This window comes from Pteropus medius, unplaced genomic scaffold, assembly GCF_902729225.1.
Source record: "Pteropus medius unplaced genomic scaffold, Ma_sr-lr_union100, whole genome shotgun sequence".
NCBI lineage: Eukaryota > Metazoa > Chordata > Mammalia > Chiroptera > Pteropodidae > Pteropus > Pteropus medius.
In genome coordinates this window covers 49,953,358-49,973,066 of record NW_024349800.1, presented here as the reverse complement: position 1 = coordinate 49,973,066, position 19,709 = coordinate 49,953,358, and the positions used below count along the sequence as shown (strand labels likewise).

At 50.3% G+C, this 19,709-nt stretch overlaps 1 protein-coding gene and 1 pseudogene across 2 annotated transcripts; one reads left to right on the top strand and one right to left on the bottom strand.

Moving 5' to 3' along the window:
* The first annotated feature begins 1,702 nt into the window (after window positions 1-1,702).
* Window positions 1,703-18,054, top strand: SLC35F6 (solute carrier family 35 member F6). 2 transcript variants are annotated; one of them, XM_039887606.1, is made up of 6 exons: window positions 1,705-1,926; window positions 10,828-10,900; window positions 11,975-12,146; window positions 12,404-12,616; window positions 13,388-13,498; window positions 14,819-18,054. In XM_039887606.1, exons 1-6 carry the CDS (start codon window positions 1,850-1,852, stop codon window positions 15,286-15,288), a joined length of 1,116 nt encoding a protein of 371 aa, XP_039743540.1. In that variant the 5' UTR covers window positions 1,705-1,849; the 3' UTR covers window positions 15,289-18,054. The 2 variants fall into 2 exon arrangements, with proteins under 2 accessions (XP_039743541.1, XP_039743540.1); XM_039887607.1 differs by lacking the exon at window positions 12,404-12,616 and having other exon boundaries at window positions 1,703-1,926.
* On the bottom strand, window positions 11,400-11,518 carry LOC120622262 (uncharacterized; annotated as a pseudogene).
* Window positions 18,055-19,709: the final 1,655 nt, after the last annotated feature.

Genomic DNA, 19,709 nt, shown 5'->3' with positions numbered 1-19,709 from the left:
CTTCTCCATAAAATCCTGAACTCCTTGAAGGGAGGGACATTATCTCACTTGTCTTTGGGGCTCTCATGTCTGACTGGGGGCCTAGCACTTAGTGGGCTCCATGTGTTTCTGCAAATAAACTCTCCTGTCTCCTGGGCTCCAGGGACAGCAGTCTGATGAATGGTCAGAACATGGTGATAAATTAAAATCCATGTTATTTTGTGGCTATAGAGATAGACAGAGACTGTGCTTCTAGTGACATCATGTCGGACTGGAGACACCATTGATCATTCGTAATGTTTCCTTCAGAACAGTGCCCTTGGCTTGGACAAACGTGGGGAAAATGGTCCAAGCGCCAGTGAGTATGTCACTGTGGCCTATAGGAACTGCCTCTGAAAGGGATGAGGCTGTCCAGCTGGTGTGGACTGCACCGGCCTGCCCTTTGGGACAGAAGCTGTGCTTCATTCATCTCTATAGGCCTCAGAATCTCAGTAAATATTTTCAGATAATCAAATTAATTCTTTTTAAATCACATGAAACTAGTAGTGCTGTTTTAGGCAAGAAGCTCTTACAAAACCTCCTCTGGGTCTCTCATTTTCCCCACTGACTTAGAAGAACAGGCTCTAGAGAAGGAAAGTTCCCAGATGGTTTGCGGGTCTGACATACTCCATGTCCAGTCATACCTCTGTTCATTCCCTCCTCTGGAAAACCCCTTCCCCTGTTTATCAGGTAACTTCATACATTTTGTCCAGAATCCCACTTATACATCTTCTCTGTCAGGTCTTCCTGCAATAAAAGGGTCTGGTGCAGTCCCTTGAGAATTTTTCTGATTCAACGCTAGTCATTTTCACAAGTTCGAGGCAGTCTTCAGAGTAAGCAGAAAGAGTTGGTAGGCAGGCCCTATCTCTGCACCTTTAGTAATAAGATTTGCTGTGATGGAAGAAATGTGCCCATCAGGTCTGAAGCAGTTCCTGGAAGGCCTTGGGCTCCAGTCTGTAGTGTGACAGGTATGGGGTGCAGACAGGAGACCTGGAGATGAGGACAGTGCACCCCTGGGGGCTGAGAACTAGGAGTAGGGTTGTAAAAGCCAGAAAGCCTCTGCAAACAAACCTAGGTCTTTCTGCTGTGATTGCCTCCTAGCAGCATCCTTTCCACGAAGAAGCAGTGGGGTGATCTTCGGGGACGGGCTGAGTTGAAGGCACGGATTTGGGACTACTGAAGAATTTGGGTGCAAACCCCCACCTCATCAATCACCATTATGATCATAAGCAAATCACTAGGCTTCTCTCAGTTTAGTGTCCTTAGCTATAAAATGGTCTCCCGGGAGCTTCCTACACCACTTTTCTGTAAGATGTGAGCAACCCTGCGGACTGGGATCCCTAGGGACACGTCCCAGGCCTCCCGAGAATTCCCTGGGTACCGTGTGGAGAGGAGATTCCCACGCTGGACATGTCCGCTTTGTAGTTTGCCTCTGACATCATTCAGTTCAATCTCTATAAACGGTTTATAAAACGCTCTAACGTCCACGGTGCATTTTCACTGCATCGTCCCATCGGTTTCTTTTACAAATGGGGAAAGCTGGGCCCGTGACATGCCACTGTCACCCTGTGGAGACCAGCACGACCAGCTGGGGCCCTAGAGAGGGCAGGCACTGCCACCCCGAGAGCACAGCTGCGGACGCCCGCGCCCTTGCGGGAGGCGGAGCGCAACGGCACGGGGCGGGGCCGACGCGGGTCATGTGACGCCCGGCCCGGAAGCGCTCGCACCCGAGACCCCCAGGTGACCGGGTCAGGGGCTGCAGCTTCAAGTGATCGCGGAGGTCGCGGTGGGGGTGGGTATCTGCAGCTTTGTGCTCCCCGCCTCCGCCGCCATGGCCTGGACCAAGTACCAGCTGTTCCTGGCTGGGCTCATGCTTGTCACTGGCTCCATCAACACGCTCTCGGCAAAGTGAGTCTGGGCCCGGCCCGATGGGTAGGGGGCTCTGCTAGGCCTGCCACAGCCCGCGCGGCAGCTACCCCACCCTCCTCTTTCTCAGCTCTTCTTTTCTAGCTTTACCCATTCGCCCAGTCTCTCTGGTCGGTTCGCTTGGTTTATGGACCACCCAAGGGGTGCAAGCCCCAGCGAAATGCGGAGTGGGGCAGTGCCTGAGCTGGAGGGGCTGAGCCCTGGCTCTGATTCGCTGTGTACTTGATCCTGGCGAGTCACCTTGCGTCCCTTCGCCTTAGTTTCTTCATCTTTAAACGGAAGGCTTAGACTAGTTCCTCTCCCTTAACCTTTTCAATGCTGGCGTCGCCTCACCCCAACCAGGAGCCGTGGGCGGGAGTGAGGGGAGGCTCCCATACTTGTGCACCCGAGCTACAGTAGACGACATGCATGCAGGTCAAGTGACCAGTTAATGTGGAGGGCTGTGGTGACCGAGAAGGGGCTGCCCCATCTGGATTTCTGCATACGTCAGGGACATTGAGGCAGAGAACAGCAAGGCCAGATGGAAGCGGACTGTAGTTAGCACTAAATGTCCAGGTCGAATTTTATCCCATAATCAAGTAAGGGCTTTTGAGCAGGGAGCGACATGTTAAAAGTGGTATGATGAACCTGGCGGTCAAGGTAAAGAGTAGTATGGTGCAGGGAAAATCACTCCAAGGCTGCTGCATAGCAGATGAGGGGAACTAGGAGGAGGCAGTGAGGTGGGAAAGGAAGAGACAGGTGAGAGAGACGAGGGGCCAAAAGAAGCCACAAAGCCTGACCCAGGAGATCAAGAGACAATGGTCACTCCAGGGTTTCTGCCTGGGAGAACAGAAGTGTCATTAACGCAGACAGGGAGGGCACGTAGGCAGTTCAGCTATGATGTATGAAAGTGACATCCTCATAGGACAGTGAGGACAGACCCCAGGATGTTGGGGACTGAGGACCCAGGGCTGTCTCGAGGCTGAGAGGCTGAGGGACCCAGGGACCAAGCATAGCCTCCTCTCTGTATTGTGCGAGGATGGAGGCCAGGAGGCAGCCCCTTCTCTTGGCAGCTCTTTGCTTCTTTCTCTGTCCTGACCTCAGGGAAGGTCCTTCTTGCCCCTCTGTTCACCATCTAAAAGCCCCAGGACCCAGAGCCTGGCCTTTTTCTGAACAGTTCCAAAGCGCACGTAGAGAACAGTGGACAGCAATCTCCGGTCAGACCTCACTTCCACGTGGGCCCTGCCAGGCTCCGGAGCAAAGGAAGATACCCTAGTCACCTTCTGGCCTATGCCCCAGGCCCCCTAAGAGGAGGGGCTGGTCATATCTTATTCATTTTCGAGATATTTGTTTCTAGCACACTCCATCAGTGATGTGAGAAATGCCCCCAGAAGAGAGGTCTGGGAGAGACATATCTTACTCAATTCGCCAGACACATATAAGGTATCGACAGTGTATGAGGCACTGTCTGGACTCAGGGAAGGAGACAGAAGTGACTAAGAGAAGGTGCCTGTCTTTGAGATGCTTAGAATCTGAGGTGGAGGAGACAGATGTCCACACACTTGGCAATCAAAATGTCCACCCTTCTCCATAAGAAGTGGAGCTCTGAGTGGTCCCCACTCAGATTCTGGTTAGACTCTGGCTAGCTGTATCTGTCTGTGTCTTATGCTGGTCTCCCAGGCTCTCTGGCCTCCCGAAGATCACTCCTTTTGCCGAGCCATAGCTATAAAGGAGATTCAACCTGAGTGCCCCCGTCTCAATTAAGAAATGAATGAACAAATCATCCTATATTCTACTATGGCCATAAGTCTTCCAGGGCTGCTGTCCCCAAAGAAAGTTGATATTGCTTGTTACTACTGGGGTAAACTGCTGACTCAGTTCCTTCTTTAAAAGCTCCAAACCGGTCTGGTAGGAAGCCCGGTGAAGCCAGTAGCCCTTGGCCTTAGAGATTGTCTAAAAGGCAGGAAAGAAGCTCCCAGGCGGGAAGCCCAACCTTTGATTTTGTCCCCTGCCCTGTAGTCTGATGTGGGGCCTCTCAGGAGCCTCCCTGCCTGAGACAAGTCTCAGAATTGGACCCTAAACTGTTTTAAAGCCAGACTATGAGAAAGATGCTCTCAGAGAGAAAGAACTTGGGAGCGTGGCTGGGTACATCCTGATGAGAATTAATTATCAATTTGAAATCACACTCTGACCTGCAGTTTTTGACAGGGACAGAGAGACAAGAATGTGACCATAATAAAGTGCTATTCACCTGGTACACAGAGAGTACCATGTGACAGGGCCTGCTCTGGCCACCTTTCATGTGTTAATTTAATGAATTCTTATAACTACCCTCTGCGGTAGAAAAACTCATTGTCCCTGGATCAGGAAACTGGGGTATGGAAAAGTAGACTTGCTTGCCCAAGTTCAACTTCACTTAAGTGGCAGAGTTTATATTTGACCTTAGTAGCCTGACTCTAGAATCCATGCTCTTAACCAGCAATATGGGATGAGGTGGGGGACTTCTCTAGTCATTTTTCAGGGCATTTGGAGTTGTTAGGAACATAGAAATCATCCATTCTAATCCCCACAATTTATAGTCAAGGTCCCAAGAGAAGTTTCTTTTTGTGACTCAGCTGGCTGATCAGAGCAGGGACTAGAACCTAGGTCTCCGCATTTTAGTGCAGTCCTGTTCCTTTACAGCTGCAGTACCCAAAAGTCCCTCTTCCTTGGGATTTCCTCTAACAGCCCCCCAGACAAGAACAGACAAGCGTGTACCCATGGAAGATGCAGTCTTATAAGTGACATCTCCCCTCCCCGCCCTCAGAGCACCCTCCCTCTGGGACTGGGCAACAAGCCTCTGCCCCAGCCCACGGGATCCTGCTATTGCCCTGCTTGTTTTCCTCCTGGAGCCAGGGGCACGCGAGGTTCGGGTTGAGTCTCTAGTGGCCTCTTGCAGTTTCTTGGCCTGTAAGGTGAGCGCTTTTTCCTCCCCGGTTCTTTGGAGAACTAAGATAGTGAATGAGGAAGTGTGTGTATGCACATGCTGCCTGCTGTGCTGGGACCACATGTCAGTTCTCCACTGGACAGGCCACTCTGCCCACTCTGCAAGTTTGTGTATGCTTTGGAGAGACAGGTTGCCCTGGCTGGGATGGTGGCGGGTGTCACATACCCAAAGGAGAGAAAGCCACCAGGCAGGCTGTCTCTTTACCCTGTCCTTGGGCCTTGGCATAGGACCCCTTCCTGTGAAATGGCTCCTTCTTTCTGTGGATGCTTTCACCCCCTCACAAGGACCTTCTGCTGATGCATCTCCTGGAGGCCAAGCATTTCACTCTCTTCGGCACTGCTTCGGGCTGACTATCTGAAGCCTATCCATGGAGTTGTGCCCATTTGGGAGCTCTGTCCTTCTGAATCCAGCTAGGGTATTGCATGTAAAGAGCCAAGGTCAAGTAGACAGTCACTAAGTAAGGCTCAGACGCCCTCCTAAATGTCTGCAGGCTGTGAAGCTCACCCAGCCAGAGAGGGGCCTTGGAGGTGACTTTCCTCCAACAGTCAGGCCCAATGGGTCCAGGACCTCTGGCAGGAGGTCTGGAACCACTGGGCCTCTATGAGAAAGTAGTCTCACTGTCCTTTCTTTGCCCGCTCTAACTTTTGCATTGGTGGCTGCCCCTGCCCTTGGGTTCCATGAACTGGCATGGGATAATTGCTTTAAAGGGGGCCCGGGCCAGCTGGAGAGAGCCCGAAATCAGGAGGGCAGTTGAGTAGAGTGGAAAGAGCATGAGACTTGGAAACTGTGGGATTAGGTGAGTCACTGGGCCTCTCCAAGCCTCAGTCACACTCAGTAAAATGGGTGTGACTTCCCCCACCTTCTTCCCGGACGCAGGTAGAGTCTACTGAGGAGGGTTTTCGAATTGTACTTATGAGAGGGCTCATCCTCATTTATTACCACATGAGCCAGGGCCACCTGCTTTGACACCCCTAGAAATTGGAGAAGACTGTGGCCCTTCTGTAGACCCTGTCAACGTAAGACTCATCCAAACCTGTAGAGAATTTTAATGAGTTTATTTAAGCCAAACTGATAACGATTGCAAAGAAGCAAAATCTCAAGAGTGAGTAAATGTTCTAGAGAAGGGCAGTTTTGCAGCTTGCTTTATGCATTAGAATCAAAGGAGGACACGAAAGGAGGGTTACTTGAAATCCATCGGTGGTAGATTAAGCGGGTGGGAAAAAGCAAAGCGGGGAAATCTCTAGGACTGGTTAAAAAGAAAAATGGAGAGACACATACTTCCTTTACATTAGTGGGTAGAAGATAGTCAATAATTAACATTTGCAGCACATAGAGATGGTATTCGGGGAACAAGATAACAATGAGGGGTTCTGTGGTCTTGTGTGCTGGTGCAGCGGGTGTGCCCTGAGGGGTCCAGGAAAAGGGGATTACGCTGACATTCCAGGAGTATGTTATTTTAGATGTAAAAAGACGATAGACAGGCTTACTAAGGTAAAGACTGACCTTTGTCAAGGAAGTTACAGGCCTAGGCTATGACTACCTGCCTCAATCTGCTTTTAGGAATCTTTATGTTCAGACCATCCTACGTGGTTAATTTCAGTCTCTGTTTTTGTAGGGCCTGCCATGCTGACTTTCCCTGAACTTGTCAGATTTAATGTGTGGCTCCCTTTTCATCCACAATCCCACAGCAGAAGAAAGGAGCTGACTCACTGGGCTTGACAAGCCAGAAAAGTGAGAGGAAATGGCAGAGGTTCTTCAGGGAATGGACACATAGCCAGTCAGTCTGGGACAGCCACATCAGCCACTTCCTCCCTCACAATCCGCCACCCCAGCCCACACACAGATAAGCTCACCTCTTAGAATGCTGAACTTTGAGTTTGACTGGGCAAGGCCAGGCAGAGTGACTCACCCCTCCAGCAAGGAGAGCCCACCCCTAGCCTGCCAAGGCCCGAGGAATTCTAAAAGAAGCTGGCCTCTGCCAGCAGAGGCACCTCCCCTGCGGCTCCCCTTTATTCTGTAGTGGGGGCTTCCTTTCTCCATTGGTACTGGGACTGGCTTTATTCTGTAGTGGGGGCTTCCTTCCTCCATTGGTAGTGGGACTGGCTTCAGCCTGACCCTAGTGGGTCCCCACAGGCCTCCTGCCCTGGAGACCATGGCTTTCCCCCAGATATAGTATCTACAGAGAATAGAGGGTCCTTCTGCAGGCTGACCCCTCCCCGCCTCAGCCAGGGAATGGGAGTAAGAAGGCGGTAAGGGAACCTCAGGCGCTGAGGACGGGGCATGGGACTGGAGTGGGAACTCCTGGATACTAGCCCTTCTGGGCACCTGACGAGCCCTGTGTCCCTCAGCCCTCTCTGGTCTCTGGGTTTCTTGTCTGTATAATGAGGAGCTTCATGAGATGACGGCTGAGTTTCTTCTTTTACAGTACTTTGTGGCTCTGTGGAACTGCAGGAGCAGTAGCCTAAGGCTCTTCCAGCTGCCTCTGCCTCTGCCTCAGCCAGCAGCATAGGTCCCAGAGAATGGATGCTCTCCCAGAAGCTTTCAAGCTAGAGCAGAGCTGGGGCCACACCAACTTAACACAAGGAGAAACGGCTCCTGCTCAATAGAGGGGAAAGAGGGAGAAGAGGCAAAAAAGAACTTTTATTAACTACCTGCCATGCGCCAGGTCTTATATATCTTATTTTATTTATTACTTTTGACAGTTCATCAGTGTTGGCATTATTATCCTCATTTTATAGATGAGAACACTAAAACTTCCAGCCCGTGAAACTCAAAATCTGTGTTTTCCATGCATCCTGCTGCCTTTTCCGAACAGAAATTCAAGCACATGGGTTTGAGCCTAGATCTGCCTATAGTTAACTGTATGACCTTGAACATACCTCTCTCCACCCACACTTTACAGTCCCTATCTGTAAAACGAGGATCCTTGTTATGAAGCTTAAAACTGACAGTCCACATGGAGTGCTCAGCACAGGCCTGGCACAAAGTCAGTACTCAGTGAATGGTACATTTATAAAAACATGTTAGTGACATATTTTGCAAAAATATCCCAGTGCTATCTCACCTTAGGAGTCACTGCTGTCATCCCCAGATGAACTAAGGCTAGATTTTGGCTCCTGTTCTATGCTACTTGGTGTCCTCCTGTGCCTGCACAATGAACCAAAGCCTGTCTCTGGGCCAGGACGAGAAGCCTGACTCCCTCTCAACGTGTCTGCAGGCCTGATCTCCCTGGCAGCCTGTCCCGGTGATACCCAATCCCTGAGTTGTAAGCCTGCCCCAGGCCCTCAGATACAAAAAGACTCCATTTCCCCAGCCGGGAACACTGCCAGCCCCAACCTGTTCAGGCAGACACACCCCTTGGAGAAAGCAAAGCCAGACCTTTGGTGTGGGGCGAGGGAGCTGAGCACCAACCCTAAAGCCAGCTCTCCATATGGTGCCCCACCCTACGGAAAGACAGGCCCAGCTTGTCCCACCAGCAGGGGGCACCTCAAACCAGGTGGTAAATTAGGACTCATGGAGACAATGCATCTGGACCGTAGTACCTTCCCATTTGCTTGGTGGAGTCTGAAAGTCACATTTATTCAACAAAAAAATGTTTGAGCTTCTGTATAGTAATGTGCCAGGAGCAGGAGATTGAGAGATGTGGAAGTTACTGGATGCTGAGCTCAACTCTGTCAAGTGACAGTGACTGCGGAACCAGAAAGTGATATAGATGTGAGTTGTCATCACTTCTCTGTTTCACTCAGTTGCCTCACCCAGACCCTCCCAGAGGTCTTTTTCTACAAAAGTGATCCTGGTTGTAGAGCAGGCTTTCCTGGGCCACGGTCTGTCTGTAGCTCCCAACCATTCCTCATGTCCTGCCCTGTCTGGAGACCCAAGAGCCAGAACCTGTAGCAGATGCGGGCAGAAATGAGACCCCAAAGAGCAGGTAGCTTTTATTCTGTAGTGGGGGCTTCCTTTCTCCATTGGTACTGGGACTGGTTGCAGCCTGACTGTAACTGATCCCCCAATCCAGATTTCTCTCTGCCTTCCCAACCAGTCCTATCAGAACTTCTCCCTGCTTGTGGCTCCCTTTTGAGCCCTGCCATTCCCAGGAACCACAAGCCCCGCTAACTGCCCCTTTCTCTCCATCTCAGGAAGTGGATGGGGTCTCCCTCTTTGAGATAAGTTTACCATCGCCCTCTTTGGTCACTAGTCCTGGGATGTGCTCAGATTTCTGAGTAGATGCGGGCTCTCCCTCACTGGTCTGCTACCCTCACGGTTGACCAGGACCTCTGCCACCACTTAACCCGTGCTTTTCACTGCCAGTGTCTGGGCTATGGGAAAGAGCTCCCTGTTCCTTTTTCCAAACTCAGGGCACAGAGAAGCCAGGACTGGACAGAATGTCTGTGAAACCCAGGCCCTAATTGCTTGGCACAACCAGTGGCCCATGCTTATGGCTCTGTGGGGGGCACAGGAAGCAGAAGGCTCCCTTGCCCTTTGGGAGCTCAGGCTTGTGCAGAGACGACTGGGTGGAATAGGGTTGGGCTCATACAGTGTGGCTTCTCTTGACAGACATTCCAAGGAAAGATATCAAAGAAGTCCTGAGTCAGTTTGGAGACAGCCACTGCCTGTTTGTGGAGCACTGCAGAGGGAGCAGCTCAGTGGCCCACAGGAAGCAGCCTTACGTCTGCATTGCCCTGAGTCAGCAGTGTGGTGTGGCGGACACAGCTAAAGTGTCAACTAACCAGGACATCCAACACGAGGGAGGGGCCACTGTCTTGCCAGGCTCAGTCTGGGCCAGATCACATGCCCTTGGCTCTGGACCTGGGCCCACCAGAGCACTTCTAGACGTCAGCAGCCAGGGAAGTGAAAGGTTAGGAAGGGCTGGGCCTGTTTAGCCAGGAGATGAGAAGATTCAGAAGACGGAAAAATCTCCAAATATCTGAAGGGCTTGCAAATGAAAGAGAGATCAGAGAAGACCCCAGGGACACAACTAAGCCCCACGAAAATGAAATTCAGGGGCAGGAGCTTTAGCGCATGGGCAGTCGATAATGCAGAATGTCGGCGATAGCTTCCCAGAACACTGCGCCCATGAAGGATTCTGGGTCTGTGTCTGGGCTTGGTGGGGGAAGCGTGCCATAATCAGTTAAGCCATCTGCCAGGGTGCTGGCTGGGAGGCTACTCCACTAGTGTTGCATACTTGCCACCTGCTTTAGAATCTGTGCTAGAAAGACCCCCCAGAAGCTTCAGGTTCTAAGAAGGTGACCGGGTGGTCTGTGTCGGGTGGTCATTTCCCAGGGCCCAAATGCCCTTGTAGACCAGTGACTTGATATTTTTGTGCCATGGGGTCCCTTTGATAATCTGAGGAATTCTAGAATATTGTTTTTAAATGTGCAAATAAATGTATTTCCTAAAGTAATGTTTTAAAATGTGCAAATAAAAGATTGAGGATTATAGAAAAAGCCAATTATGTTGAAATAAAGTTATTAAAACATTTATAAGGTAAAAACGCTTCTTAACGCATAAAATTGTAAGCAGTGGGTCTAATGACTATAATTTTGGAGTAGCGATGAGTATAAATGATACTTCACAATATCTGCAGTGACTCTAATGTGACAATGAGAATAGCTGTGATTCTGTGACAAAGTGGCAAGTGGCAATACCATACTTATAATTTGAGGAAATGCTAAATTTCAGCTAGAGATTCATGAAATTTCAGCTAAAGGTTCCCAGGTTCCCACATTCTATCCACAATCCAAGATTGAGAACTCCTTGCCAAGGAACTTGGCCCCTTTGGGAAGGAGCCCTACTCTGGGCTGAGTCCCCTAAGTACGGCCTCTTGCCACTGAGAGGAGCGAGCTTGTCCACAGGCACCAGGACCAGGCTGGGAGAGCCCACTGCACTACGGGGTTTGACTTTTTCTCTCTCTGCTGCAGGTGGGCAGACAACTTCGTGGCCCAGGGCTGCGGAGGGAGCAAGGAGCACAGCTTCCAGCATCCCTTCCTTCAGGTATCTGCCCCGTCCCTCCCCGTCCCATCTCCCAGGCATCAGGCCAGGTGCCCCCACGAGGCCCTGCTGTTTCCTGACCTAGGGGTGGAGTCTTCCCCTGCTCCCAGAAAAGGGAGCAGAGGGCACAGTCCTCTGTGGGAGGCCCAATTAAGTCCTGGTGAGCTGTCATGCCCTGGACACTGTGAGGCCAGCCATCACTACTTCCAAGTGTGGACACATTTGGAAAATAACCCTCATAGCAAAACCTGCTTTCCATCCACCGGGAGCCCAGATCCCACTGGGCTAGGGCAGACGCCATAAATAGGAGGCACTTTACTACTCAACTGGAAAGTACAAGAGTCAAATTTCAGCCCCAGCTCTGCCAGCAGTTGGCTCTGTGACTTTATTTATTTTATTTTATTTTATTTTTTTTAGGCAAGGCAACCCTTGGTTGACTTCACAGATTGCAAGGAACTTGTCAGCCTTCAATCCCTTATTTTTTTATTATTTTTATTTTTTACACCTACAGCACCTGGTCTTCCTAGGTTGTCTCCCATCCAAGTACTAACCAGGCCCAACCCTGCTTAGCTTCCGAGATCAGACGGGATCAGGCTTGTTCAGGGTAGCACGGCCGTAGATTGGCTCTGTGACTTTATAGGAAGACCAGGTGCTATAGGCGTAAAAAATAAAAAGATAAGGGATTGTAAACTGACAAGGTCCTTGCAATCTGTGAGGTCAATCAAGTGTTGCCTTGCCTAAAAAATAAATAAAATAAAATAAAATAATAAAATAAAATAAGTTTCTGAGCCACTCTGGGCCTCAGCTTCTCCATCTGGAGCTTGACTGGGGTTGGCCTGGATTGGTCGTCTTCATACTGGGCTCTACCACAGTCTTAGGGTTTGCCTCAAGATGTTCAAGGGGCTTGGAGGTAGACCCAGGAGGCAGTCTCTGGCCTCCTACACACAGCAGCCCTGCTTTTGCCTGCTTTATATGTTGGGGTTATAGGTAAGCTCTTGTCTGAAGAAAGGTCGTGTTAAAAATTGTTAAAGGCAGCCCTTCTTCTAGCTCTAAACTCCTAGGGTTCTGTCCCTGCAGGCAGTGGGCATGTTCCTGGGGGAGTTCTCCTGCCTGGCTGCCTTCTACCTACTCCGGTGCAGAGCTGCAAGGCACCCAGACTCTAGCATGGATCCCCAGCAGCCTTTCAACCCCCTTCTTTTCCTGCCTCCAGCCCTCTGCGATATGACTGGAACCAGCATCATGTATGTGGGTAAGCAGCCAGGCCAGGCTGAGATGGGCTCAGTGAAGCCCATGACCCAAAGGGGCCACTGGTGAAACAACCACTCCTACCCCCAGCTCATCTTCACCCCATCCCTGCTGCTCTCCCACAGACTCATGCACACACACTCACCCAAGATTCACTGAGCACATACTATGTGGGAGGTACATCTTCAGCCCTGAGGACACCTCAGTGAACTGACAGCCTTGGTCCTCGGGAGCTAACATCATATGTCGGTCCTCTCCTAGCCCTGAACATGACTAGCGCCTCCAGCTTCCAGATGCTGCGGGGAGCAGTGATCATATTCACAGGCCTGTTCTCGGTGGCCTTCCTGGGACGGAGGCTGGCGCTGAGCCAGTGGCTGGGCATCCTGGCAACCATCGCGGGGCTGGTGGTCGTAGGCCTGGCCGACCTCCTGAGCAAGCACGATGATCAGCACAAACTCAGTGAAGTGATCACAGGTGCGGCCGGGGTCGGGGATCCAGGGGCTGCCCTTCCTATCCTGTCCTGTCCTCTCTAGGAGACCATCACAGAGTCATTCAACAAACTTTTACAAGCTCAGCTATATGCCAAGCACTGGATGAGGGCATGTGGGGACCAGCTGCTGTGGACATGCACCTGCTCTTGAAGTGTCAGATAGAGTATAGGGAAGGCCAGAAGCCTAAGCAGCTTGAGAGAGGGGTAGATAAGGAGCAGGAGATCAGAGGAGGCAGAGGGCTTGAGCTGTGATATCATACACAAACACAAACTGCTGGATTTGGGAGAGGAGAGGAACGAACATATTTATTGAGCACTTACCAAGTGCCCAGCCTGGTGCTGAATACTGTGTGTTTGTCATGACAGTAATCCTTACAATCCCAGAAAGGAAGCAGTGTAGCCCATTTTACAAAGAAGCGACTACCCTGGTCACACAGAGGCAGGATTAAATCAGAAATGTCTATCTCAGAGCCTATGCTTCTCAAAAGACCGCTTACCCCATTGCACAGGCCTCTGGACCTTCTGTGGCCTCAGCCGAGAGGGTTGCTAGCCGGCCCCACCACTGGGAGCCAATAGATCAGGCACAGGATGGTCATGACTGTGCCTCGAGAACTGTATGGTAACTGCAGAAATCGGACTGTGCCTGTTATGTCCCCATGAAACCCTCTCCCTTATCCTTGGGCCCGCCAGCAGCCCCGTGGCCTTGCCGTCTTCCTCCCTCCCTCACCCTGGGCCCTGTTGATCCTTTCCCGCAGGGGACCTGTTGATCATCATGGCCCAGATCATTGTCTCCATCCAGATGGTGCTAGAGGAGAAGTTCGTCTACAAGCACAATGTGCACCCACTGCGGGCCGTCGGCACTGAGGGTGTGTGAGCACGGTGGCTGGGAGGAGGGCGCTGGTCCGGGAGCACCCTGGAGGGTAGCACGTGGAGTGAATGCACACGTAGGAGTGCAGGGCCAGGTGCCAGGGACCACTGGGAGGGGGTGAGGCTCCTACCCCCATTTCTTCCTCCCTCACCACATGTGTTGCCAAATATTCTGACATCTGCCATGCATGCACCTTGGCCAGAAGGTCAGGGAAGATGAGGATGAAGATGAATGAGAGGTAAGCCTCACTCTAGAGGAGCTGACCAGCAAGAAAGGACCAGGCAGTGCATTTTCGCTCAGACCACTTGTGCTAAAGTGATGTTTCACCTGCCAAGCATGTATGAGTGTCTTGAGGCAGAATAGGTGGCATTCGAGCTATGACTTCAATGGGCAGAGTGGGAAAGAGGGGACTCCAGACGTAGCAAAGGCATGGGGAACTGGATGTGAGTTTGGAGACCAGTGCAGAATAGTTTGAGATACTTGTTTAATGTTGGAGAAATGATCAGGAATTGAGTAGATCAAGGTCACATCATGGAGAACCTTAAACATCAGGCAAGGGGATTTAGACTTTAAATGACAGGCAGGGAGGAACCACCAACAGTTTTTGAGCAGAGAAGTAACTCAAAATTATGCTTTAAAAATATGAAACTAGCAGGGTGGTTTAGAGCAGCGCCACGAAAGTGTGGCCTGTGGACCAGTCAGGGGGCTGTTTGTGCCTGGTCCACAGTGAGCTCAGGGCTTAGGCAGAATGTTAATCGACTGCATCAATGATGTCGTTAAGAGTAGTGTTTGTTTCTGCTCATTTTTTTTTCTAGCAAGACTTTCTGAATGAAGCAGTGCATTGATTTACATTCTGTTCCAGCTCCTTGTCACAGACCAATGACACTGAATTAGAGAGCTATGTTTTTCCACACTTGTGAGCACTATAGTGGTTATAGCCAGCAATTCGTTTTTAAATGAATAGAGTTTAAAAGTGTCAAAGAGCACTGTACATTGTAAGGGTAGCTATTGTTTTGTGGAAGTGGGTGTATGTGTATGTGCCTGTGCACACATATATTGGTCACAATATAAAAAGTATTTCTTACACTTGGTGTAGTTGAAAAACACAGATTAACATGGAAAAGGGGCAGCTAGAGATCATTCAGTGGGCTGCTGTGAAATCCTAGTGAGAGGGAGAGCTCCAGGTCCTGAAAGGAAGGCCTTGGTGTGAGGGCCGCAAGAAGGCGTGGCGGGAGGTATGGGAGGCCTTGCTGGGCGGGAGGTACCGGGAGTCTGAGGGTCTACCGGAGAGTGCCACATGTTTCCTCCTCTCCTGCAGGCCTCTTTGGCTTTGTGATCCTCTCCCTGCTGCTGGTGCCCATGTACTACATCCCTGCCAGCTCCTTCAGTGGAAACCCTCGTGGGACGCTGGAGGATGCACTGGATGCCTTCTGCCAGGTGGGCCGGAAGCCGCTCATCGCCCTGGCGCTGCTGGGCAACATCAGCAGCATTGCCTTCTTCAACTTCGCGGGCATCAGCGTCACCAAGGAGCTGAGCGCCACCACCCGCATGGTGCTGGACAGCCTGCGGACCATTGTCATCTGGGCACTGAGCCTGGCACTGGGCTGGGAGGCCTTCCACGCGCTGCAGATCCTCGGCTTCTTCATCCTCCTGACAGGCACTGCCCTCTACAATGGGCTGCACCGCCCACTGCTGACCCGCCTGTCCCGGGGCCGGCCCCCGGCGGAGGAGGGAGAACATGAGAGACTGCTGGGTGCCTCTCGGACTGCCATCAACGATGCCAGCTGAGTCTCCTGCAGGGACTCTGCTGCCCCCTGGATGCACCTTGTTCACCTGGAGGCTGAGGCCACACAGGCTGGTGAGCCTCAAGTGCCCTGTCCCCAAGGCCTGCCCCTGCCCCTCCCCACAGACCCCAGGACAGCTGCTGCCACAGAATTTGACAGGACACCCAGGTCCCCTTTTGTCACCACCCTCTGCAAAAAGGTGTTACCCAGCCCCTATAGGCATGGGTACAGTGACCATCCCCAACAGGCTCAAACCCCTCCGGCAACACTAGAGCTAAATCGTGAAATGGAAATGCAGGAGCTAACAACCGTGGGATTTCCTCCTAAATCGAAAGCTAAAATTGGTTCTCCAAAGAAAAGAGGTGAGGGAGCAAATTCAAGCCAGAACTAAGTATTGTATTTTTAAAAACTCGTAAGACGTTCTCTAGTCTAGTTTGGAGCCCTAGGTTTCGCAAACTCACTGTATGCTCCCCAGCCCATTACCTAGTCACTCTGGGCCTTGGTGTCCTGCTCTGTAAAGCAGAAGGTGTCAAGGCTGTGGCTTCAGGGCCTTCCAACCCCAGCTGGGCCCATTCTGTGGGCCCGTCATCCTGGGAAAGGAGTAATAACCGTTTATTGGAAATTCCCCTCTGCCCCTGGGAGTGTCTCCTCCCCAGGCCTGTTTTGGTGTCCTGTGTCCTTGCTCACACACCCTCAGGGCCTCCCTTCCTGGGAGAGATTACAGGGGAATTACAGGCAGCCCTCCATAGCAGCTTTTATGAACTCTGCACCTTCCATTTTAAAGATGAAGAAACTGAGATACAAAATGGTAAATTATTTGGCAAAAGGAATGTCCTGCCATGGGCTCTGGTCATGCAAGCCACGTGATCCTGCCACAGGCTGGAATCTAGAGCACAGCTGGAACTCAGCTCCACCCCAGCAACCTGACTCCGTAGAGCACTCTCCAGGTTGATGGATTGACCAGGATTCTACCATTAAGAGTAATTTTGGTATCCCAAACATTATATTAAGTGCATAATTTTCATTCTCTTGCAAAACAGCCTGCACACAGGTCAGTGCAGATGAGAAAACCACAGCCCAGGGAAGGTTAAGTGACTTCCTCATGGTGTCAGTCTTCCAAGCAAAGTTTGCCTGTTTTCAAATCTGTGGCCCCATATGGGTCTCTCTGGAGTCTCTCGGGGGAGTTTCCTGTGGCCAAGAGAGAAGTATCATGTGCTCGTGTCTTCCTGGGAACCCTAGCCTGAAGGGAGAAGACTAGCATCAGGGACCTCAAGATGCTGAGCAGCTCCTCATTCCAACATTTTTCACTCGGCAGTTTCTGGAGCCTCAGACCATTTTCCTGGGCAGCTCAATCATAAAACAAAACACCAAATGCCTTCCTTAAAATAGATTCTGGGGGAAGGGATCTTTGACAAGCAAAACCCTAGGGCTGTGTGGGAATCCAACAGGTTATTAAAGTTTGTTGGGAGAAGAGGGTCTTTCCATCCCACCCACTCAGAGTCCCAGGGGCCCCTGCATGTCTCTGGGTGACGATGTATATCACAGGAAGCAGGAAATGGAGAATGAGGGTGGTCTGGACTATAGCTGCCTTTCCAAAAAAACTGAGGCCTTAGAATGTTGTTTTAGGCATTATTTAAAAAAGAAAAGAAAAGGGAAATTGGCAGTGTGGACTTTTCTTAATGAGGGAAGGAGCTCCAGGGCTGGACGTTCCTGGGTGTAACGACTAGAATGTTGGATGGAAAGCTCTAATGTACCGAAGAATCACCCAGTCCACCCTGCGTTGTTCAGGTGAAGAGACAAACACAGAGAGAGGGTGGAACTTCCCAAGGTCACACCACCAGTGACAAGCAAAGCCAGAGCTGCTGGTTCTCATTCCTTGCCCACCTGCTTTTGCCACAGAACGCAGCCGGGAGCCTGTGCCAGGAATCCGGGACCGCTGCCCAACCCGTGCACTCGGCTGTGAAAACTGCCTAAGAGGGCGTCAAGGAAGCACTTGGCTTTTATTCAAGTGTTGCCATGGAAGACTGTTGATTTTTAACGTTGAAGGCTTGGGGAGAATTATAATGGGACTTCAGTGGTGAGGGGTGGCAGAGCATGGGGAGGGGAACGCCCTGTCGAGCCTGCCACCAACTCAGGCAAATCGCTTTACCTCCTGGAGCTTTGGGTCTTCACATTTTTAAAATGAGAAAGCCAGTCTCCATCTGGCAGGATGAGCATGAAAGTTACATAAGATAATAAATTGCAGGTGCCTGTGAATGCCGACGCACAGAGGGGTGTGTGTAAGGCTGCGCCGTCCACCAGGGGGGTCTGTCAAGGGCACTGAAGTCACAGCTGGGCACAGCTCGGAGTATCGGCTCTGCTCACAGGAGAGGAAATATTTTATTAAAATATACCATCATGAAGTAAAACGTAAAATTCACATCAATTGCGGGATAAAACATGCCTCAGGAAGATTTTATGCTGATGGTATATACCCTCCCAGCCCCTAGAGATGTGTTCACTGTATCCTATTGTCACGAGTGTTTTGAAGGCTGAGTGTGAGAGGCTTTGCCGTGTCGTGCTGGTCATGTGAATGGGAGGCTAAGGACCTCCACTCTCCCACTGAGTCCAGAGGGCTGTAGTGAACATCTAGCTGTGGCCTACTGTTCTGAATGGAGTAAGGAGGCCTGAATGATGGAGGTGTGGCATAGAGGCCCCAAACCCCTAAATGAGAATTGCCTGATAACAGACCTCTGTAAACGTCTCTTCAAATACAATGTAAATTAAAGCATCTGTATTGTAGTGAGTTAATGGGTCCCTGCCCCTCACAGAGTGTCCCTGGGGGAGCTGCAGCTGGGGCTTTCTTCGGTCCCAGGCCTCAAACTCCTCTCACCAGGAATCTGCCTACAAGGCAGAGATTGAAGACCATGCCAAGTGGTTCTATTTGCCTTCACCTTGTCCAAAGGTCTCAGTGTTGTTTAACAAGCAAACAGCACTCCAAGAGGTCAGAGCTCTTGCCCCCTAATGAGAATGGCAGAGGGCTGGAGCAAAGGGTCACATGGTGTAGGGGAAAGATGCAGAATCAGGAATCAGAGAGCTATGTCCTCCACTTTGACTGGGCGACCTTGGACAAGTCATGTTACCTCTCAAGAACTTGGCTACCTATAAAAAGGAGAGATTCTCAACAGCCCTGAATTTGTTCACCTCCTTGGCCTGCTCATCGATCGATATTCTTTCATCTTGGCCTTGGTTTAGAGCCCCTCTGGCCTTTGGTTGACAACATCCTTTTAAAAACCAAGGTCAGCAGGGGGTCCCTATGTAGTCATGAAAGTTTATAAATTGGCTTTCTTCATTTAAAACTCTTATCAAAAAAAAAAAATTCAATAAAGGATTTCTAACCCAGAATTCAACAAAATTTACTGAGAATGGATGTGCTCCAAGGACCATGGATCCATCCAAGGAAACAGGAAAGACAAATGTGTAAATAAAGAATTCCAAATCAAAAACAGACTCACAAATATAGAGGACAATTTGGTGACAGAGGGGAGGGGTGTTGGGGGACTGGGAGAATGGGGTGAAGAGTTAAAGAAGTACAAAATAGATGGTCACGGGGATGGGGAGCACAGCATAGGGAATGCAGTCAGCATTAATGTATTGGCCAGGTGTAGAGCCAGAGGAGAGAAAGAGCAATTAGGGGGATTGTTTTATAAACTATATAAATGTCTAACCAATGTACTGTGTACTTGAAACTAATAAAATATAATTAGAAAGAAAGAATTCCAGCACAGCGTGCTGTGCAGTAAGAGGCCTATGTGGTAAAGGAGAGATCAGCTAACTGCCTGAAACTCAGAGCTCCACTTGAGCTGAGTATCGAAGGGTGGACAGAAGTCTTCTAGGCTTGATGCATGGAAGGAGGGAAAGAGAAAGAAGCAGGAGGAAGAAACAACTTGTAAAAACAGAAATGTGTGTGTCACAAAGTGATATATTCGAGAACTGCAGGTAAGTAGACTGATAAGCCTGGGAATAAGCATGCAACATAGGAAGTGGCCAGAGAGGTGCAGGCCAGATAGTGCTGTACCTTTTAGGCTTTGCCGAGGTGTTAGACTCTCTGTAGATGGTAGGGTGCCCTGGAGAGTTTTAGGCAAGGGAGGGACATGATCCAAATTGCTGTTTGGGAAAATAACCTAGTTATTAGGTTTGATTGGCATTAGGAAGTACTAAAGGCCAATAAGCCCACCTTTGATCGAGGGAAACAGTGGCAAGAATAAATGCAAGAGCCATTCGAGAAGCAGGACTGACCTTTTAGAGCTCTGACTGCAAGATCTTATATTGTGTAAGGCCATTATGCTAAGTGAAATCAGAGAAAGACAAATACAGTATGATCTCACTCCTATGTGGAATCTAAAAAAAAAAAATCCTCTCTATTTTCTACCTTGTTTTCTAATT